At 40.3% G+C, this 6,924-nt stretch overlaps 1 protein-coding gene across 1 annotated transcript; it reads right to left on the bottom strand.

Annotated features, from left to right (window-relative positions):
• Positions 1-861: 861 nt before the first annotated feature.
• plrg1 (pleiotropic regulator 1) lies at positions 862-6,287 on the bottom strand. Its single transcript, XM_080030058.1, has 15 exons — positions 6,145-6,287; positions 5,843-5,949; positions 5,163-5,293; positions 4,888-4,941; positions 4,699-4,792; positions 4,432-4,522; positions 4,247-4,345; positions 4,004-4,096; positions 3,643-3,792; positions 3,420-3,521; positions 2,725-2,827; positions 2,501-2,609; positions 1,970-2,109; positions 1,565-1,758; positions 862-1,465 (listed from the first exon to the last, which is right to left on the bottom strand). The coding sequence occupies exons 1-15, from the start codon at positions 6,151-6,153 to the stop codon at positions 1,406-1,408; spliced, it is 1,536 nt and encodes a 511-aa protein (XP_079886184.1). The 5' UTR covers positions 6,154-6,287; the 3' UTR covers positions 862-1,405.
• Positions 6,288-6,924: the final 637 nt, after the last annotated feature.

Raw genomic sequence — 6,924 nt, 5'->3', positions numbered from 1 at the left:
TGTCCCCTTTAGTTAAATCTTTTAAGAATATTTCACAACAATACATCTGGTTTGCAATTTATTAATGAAACGTCTTTATTTTTTATTTCTTAAATTCATGTGATTCATGAAATGGCATTTTAAATTTGTAAATTATAATCATTTCCATTGTTGATATTCAGTTTGAGTCTGGAATAGAGTATTCTACATCATGTACCAAACAACTTACATTTCAAAGAATGTCTTGGCCAAAATGACCCGTCATCTACTGTCCTCTGTGTTTTTTAGAAATGCAGACCATGAGGAGGATCACTTTGAGATGTGCCTCAGGTCTCTGGAGGAGGAGATCATGTTTAATGCCGGTCACCTCCTGGCAGTAGAAGAGCCATCAGCAGAGGAGGTGGATCAGCCACAGCCTACCAAACCCTGTCTGAAGAAGAAACCAGGACGAGGGTTTCGCCATGCTCTCTCTAAGCTCTACATCCAAGAGTCAGGTAGTTATCAATAATAAATAACTAACATGTTTTTTCCCCCCCTGGCGACTGAAAATAAAAAAGGCATTTCATTCATAGGGCAAGACAGTACGTATTGCCCTGTGAATAAATACCCTTTTGTTGAATAGCATTCTGAGACTTGTCATAATGGTTTACAAAGCAGACTTCTATTCAAAATATGTATTGCGTATGTCACGCATCCTCTTGTGCCGTGACTTGACTTCACAGGCAGAGGCACAGTGGAGCTCAGTGAGACACCTGGAGATCATTGTTACTGGGAGGAGATGAAAGGAAAAGGCTGCAAGTACTACAGGAACGTGGTCACCAACAGGTACCTCGGTAAGTACACAAATTCATCTCAACCAGCGAGTATGTGAAAAATGTGGTCTTTATTAAACAGAGCAAAATTAACTTCACACGGCAAGCCAGAGAAGAAAAATTACAAGGTTTGTTTTCATGTCTGTTCAACTTGCAAATCTGTCGAGTCAATGCAAAAAACTTTTTTTGTGGAGATTTGTTTTGTTGTCCTTCTACAGGGTTTGACCCAATAAGGAACCTGGTCCACTCTGAAGAAGAAGAATGTCCGTCTGTGTGTGAGCAGTGGCAGCTGCTGGTGGATCAGAGAGACCAGAGCCACCAGAGAGCTGTCTTCATCAGGAACAAAGAGGCCGGGAGCTTCCTGGCTATCCAACACGGCCAGCTTATTGGACTAGCATTGTGCAATGAAGACTGCAAATGGTTTTTAGAATGAAACGTGAAAACTGAATTTAATTTTAGGATTCTGGCGATGACACATTAGTCAACAAGAAGTTTGTCCGATGGGAAATGACGTATAAAGCAAAACTACATGGACGTATCTACAACAGGGTTTGAGTAGAAATCAAATTGTTACTGTGACAAAAGAAATAAGAAATAATAATAAAAAAATAACTTTAGAATCTTTTCCTCTTGAGGATTTCTGGTTTCCAGTTGATTGGATGGGTTTCTTCCGTCTGCGAGAATACAAAAAACAAAAAACTAATTATTGCTTTGCTGCCCTGGAATTTACATTCAAATCTAAAACTGACTTTAAATCTAATAGTGTAACTTACGGCGGTGTCGTCCTCTTTGTACACTTTAATGGTCTTGTCGGCCTCAGCAGTGATCAGTCTGCTCTCCGAGTGGTCGAACTTGCAGGCGAAGATCCCCGACTCGCTGTCCAGAGATCCAGGCTGCACAGCGGCATGAATCCGCTGGAAGTTGTAGCCCGTCCTCCAGTCCCACATGTGCATGGTTCCATTGTCGGCTACAGAGAAAAACAAACATGCGTATGATGAAAAATCACGATTTTAAGATCAATGCTTTTCTAATCCAATCCTCACCTTCATCAGTGAGTCAACATTCAACCAAAAAATAATAATGTATTTTTAAGAATGAAAAGTTGAACATTTTCTTTAGATAAAACCAGCAGTTTGTGGAATCAGTGAGAGAGAGAGAGTGTAGCTAGTTGTGAATACCTCCAGACACCAAAACGCCGTCAGAGTTAACAGCTAGAGTGTTGACGATGGCGTTGTGGCCTGACAGGTTCTGGATGAAGTTTCCATCTGGGAACATCCACTGTTTCATGTTATCAGCAGAACCGGAGGCAAACGTGTATCTGGAAAACACAGGAAATAAAATGTTATGGCATTTTACAAGCTCTTTATCTATTTTCATAATGGTTCATTGATGTATTTTAATCCCATGAGTTAAACATTTTACTGTTCCTAATAACTAAACATAGCTTATTTATTAAATTATTGATTAATTTCCCAAATATACTTTGTCTTAAAAAACTAAAAAAGTCCATCGCAAGTTTACACAGACCCAGAAAAAGAACAATTTGAAACTCTATATGTATCTAATTGAATATGAAACCGTCGAGAAATACAATAAATCTCAGCTACAGCTCAGAAGTTTTACTTAACTAATGTGAATCAAACTTTTGGAAACCATAATCTGACTGATTGAAACAGATAAAGTGGTGTAAGGTAACTGGGGGAACTTACTGTCTGGGGTGCAGCACAACAGATCGGACAGACTTCTTGTGGTTGGTGAGTGTTGCTCTGGTTTTTCCAGCGATCAAATCCCACAGCCTGATGGTTGAGTCGTGGCTGCCTGTGAGAAGGTAAATAGTTGTCAGCTTAGATTAATAGTTTAAGATACCAACCAATCGGCCACAACTTTAACATGTAATGATTATTCAGAAAAGCAATTTTGGAAAAGTATTTACCGGTGATGATTTGTGGTTCTGCAGCCTGACATTTCACTGTGGCCACGGTGTTGGTGTGTCCGGTCAGTGTGTGAACGTTGGCTTTTGACCGGATGTCCCAAACCTGCATGAGCACAGTAGATATCAATTAGTTTAATTCATGAATCCTTCAGAGGCCTCAGAATTTACACATCACATTCAACCATGGGACCCCTATGGATGGACTGTCCCTTTAAAAACACAGCAGTTTATTTTTAGGTGGGAGGCATTTATGTTATTTGGACTTTAAACAACATAAAACTACAACCATAACGAGTGAAAGCAATGCACTCTCTTTGATTCAGGCCAGAATTTATAAATAATCTTCATTATTTAACTACTTAGGCCTGTGTAGGTGTAAGATGACGGATGCAGACATCTGATAGCTAGAGTTATTTATGCTAGGAAACCATAACACAAGACAAAGAGCTGACTGCAAACCACACGGTATGTTTAGTAAGCTGACCGATCTTTTTCTAATCCATGTGACTATAGCTTACCTACTTTAGTTTGCTTTTAATAATGCAGAGGAAATGTAAATGAATAAAACCATAAAAAAGCATGACTGGTGAAAGTGAAGAGGCGAGGTCATTCTTTAAACATGAACTGAACCTGTGAAGTGAAATCAGGTCCTTCCATTGTTATGATAGCAAACATGATGAAGTATATGAGCTTACCCTCGCTGAGGCGTCTCTGCTGCACGTCACTAGCACGTCGATAGTCGGGTGCAGGTCTATATCATACACAGCACTAAGATGTCCGTGGTAGTGCCTGATGACCTAATACACAGATGGACATAGTTAAGAGAATTCATACCACAAACCAAATGAAATGTCTTTTAATGACCCTTTAAGACTTGGGTAAGGTTTTCTAAGCATCTGTCTCTTCAAGATGTCGTACCTTGTTGTACTCCAGATCCCAACACTTGACCTGCTTGTCTTCTCCACAGGAGAAAAGGTAGGGACTGCGCGTGCTGACGGCCACACCACGCACTGTGCTGATGTGACCAGTCAGGGAGAGTTTTAACTTCCCACTGGCCAGGTCCCAGATCTGCCAAAACAAATTCACATGATGAGCATCTATTAGGTGCAGGAGTTTGAGTTCACAAACTGTTTAAAACTCAAGTTCCCCTCCCCTTCAAAATATACATGTTTTGGAGCTGGAAATTGATACAGAAAATCACAAAAATAAATATCACAATATATGTCCATACATTTTTTAGCACCTCCCTAGAAGTTATTGTAACATTCAGCTTACTGACCTTTATGGTTCGATCAGCAGACCCAGTGACAAACCACTGATTCCCCGGCTCCACAGCGATGGACCTCACCCAGCCAAGATGACCACTGATGACCTATCAGATAAAAAAAATCAGTTAAAAATAACACAGGCAAACGCATCCCAGGAGCAGCCATACATTTGGCACCAGTGTTTCAAAGACATGAACATGAAAAGGAACATAGCACTTCAACCGAAAACATGTAAGTAAGTCATTTGTAATTACCCGAAACAGTTTCCATGGTGGATGCCACTGGGGTTTGGGCATGGTTGGTCCTTTCCTCATGAGGGCAGACGTTCTGGTGCCTCCTCCCTCCAAGAGCGACTAAAATAAAGACAGTCATGATCAGCTCTGCAGAAGCTCAAACAGGATATGACATCAAGTTAATGTGGAAGTAGTGTGCTACCTACCACCGCGCTGGATGGAGGGTGAGATCTCTCTGCTCCTCCTGCGTGGCGATGGATGTCCCCGACACTGGCTGAGGTGCGGCTCGCGTCCTGCCTATAATTAAACAAAAATGTCAGTTTTTTTCATATCATAATGACTATTTTTTCTCAATTACAACAATACTTGTTTTTGCCATAGCACTTTAGTCGCATTACATCGATTAATTTACTACTATGTACAAGAACTTACTCAACTTACACACAGTGGACGACAAAATAATAATGGTTTACCTGGCTTGTGAAGGTGGCAAAGCCAGTGCCATTGAGTGGATTCCTCCCTCGCTTGGATTCCTGTGCATCTTTGTGTCAGCAGTCAAAGACACCCCTATTGAATGGAAATGAATATGAACACTAGAATTATTGGGCTTTGAAACAATAACAAGCGTGTGGCTTGCTTAAAATTCAACGCATAGTATTTACCAGGTCCAGAGGGATAAGCATGTGTCCCGGTGATCAGATAATCTGGGTCATCACCTGAAACATTTTGAAATAAAACAAATAAATAAATAATTAAAATTAACGTGTTTAAGAGCAGCAATGTCCCGGGAAACAACAAAATGAGCCCAAAGAAATTGCAAAATATGTTTAAATACTGGGCTTTACGGGAGGCATGAAAATAACATTTCTGCCTGGATATTCCGTTAATAGCCTATTATCATACTGAAGGTAATGTGCAGCTTTGGGCTCATGCTCACCTGGCTGTGTGTAGCTCTGCATGGAGCCAGGGAGCTGTGACACCCTGTGGTCTTTCCCTTCCTTCAGGACAGGCATGTGTAAAACTTGACCATACTCCACTTTCAGTTTTACACCCATCTTCATCTTGTGGCTAAAAAAATAAATAGGAGATAATGATGCAATTATAATATTTTTCTAGATAATGTGACCACTCATCATCATCAGTATGATTTTCGCCATGTTATTATTTTACTGGACAAAATATTCGTCTTGCCTGTATAATGCATAACAATACACAGCAATGGTTGCACATAATTAGGTTATTCAACTAGGAGTGGGCTATATGGATGAAATCGTCACTCATGGTAGATTTAACTTTATATCTGATCAATCAATTTGTTTTTCTGTATTTTGTTTGTTAATCCAGTGAATCAAATGCCAAACAAATTCATCAAACAGCCGACTCTTGATATATTTGTAGAGATAAAGATTTGCAGGAAATAATGTATCATAATCATGGAAACAAAGATACAAACAACTGCTGCACACATGAATAGTCAGCCCAGTCACACCGGTAAACAAATTGTCATTTTGACCCCATTTTAACATTTGAGAATGCTTCAATTTATTTGTACCGGCAAAGGGAGTAAAGTTCAAACAGTTTTGCATCATGTAATAATGTAAATGCCACCAGAATTACCATTCGTCGTCCTGTGTGATAGATTTCGCCTGGTCGGACACAAACATATCGTGCGTCCTTTTGAGAGATCTGAAGACCAGAGTGTGGACTGAGTGCTTCTGGACATCCTGCATGAAAAACATTGGTTGTCTTAAATAATACTATATTTAACCAGTTCAAAGACACAATAACTTATACATTACTCAGAACCATGAAGACAAGGAATCGTATCGAAAACGTGACGCGGTCCAGCAATTAGCCGGGGTCCGACGTGTGGCGGCTCCTGAGCGGGAGGTAAGAAAAAGCTTTAAACTTTGGCTTACCTCAGTCATTGTGATGGTGTACACGTGGCTAGAACACCAAAACTGAAGGGACCTCTTTGATTTTAATGACTTTAGCTCGTTCGCACTTAAAAATATATATCAAAAACCCAACAACATGACCAGCACGACGACGAACCATAGACGACTACACGCCCTGGAAGTAAACAATACAAGCAGCAGCTGCGGGTTTGTCAGCGCCACCTACCGGTCTGGAGGTGTTATGCTGCAATCACATGCTCCTCGGATAGTTCGACTTCCCCAGTTGTCAGGTTGTTCAATTCAAAGTGCTATAAGCAATGGATTGCAGTGAGCACAGGCCGACATTTGTTTTTTCTCATGTCTTGTGTAGGCTACAAGGTTGTTAAGACAAATCTCATTAAACACATAAGATGACACTTTAAGAGATTTAGGAGGTAATTGGGGCAGCTGTTTGTTGGGTTTTGCACAATAATATCCTAAATTGCCATACAAATTCATCTGTCATTTGGCACCAGTGCCATCTACAACAAACCAGATGGATATTGGACTCTTATGTGCTTATTGAGGTGAGTGAGTGTGTGATGATGCATGGGGACAAGCACAGTACACAATGCAAAATAAACATGGCAATGGGAACTGATAAGAACTCAGCCACAGTTACTCACTAATGTTGTTCTGGGGTCAGCCCCTTAAAATAAGTGTGGTTCATAAACACTGCTGCTTGAAAGTATGTGACCCTCTTGAGCCTTTTGGAATTGTATTTAGTTCAACCATTATTATTTCATTTTGATCAATACCAGC

The sequence above is a fragment of the Ammodytes marinus genome (genome assembly GCF_949987685.1).
Source record: "Ammodytes marinus genome assembly, chromosome: 6".
Classification (NCBI taxonomy): domain Eukaryota; kingdom Metazoa; phylum Chordata; class Actinopteri; order Uranoscopiformes; family Ammodytidae; genus Ammodytes; species Ammodytes marinus.
Note: the sequence above shows the minus strand (reverse complement) of the source record. Positions and strands in the feature narration are given on the sequence as shown.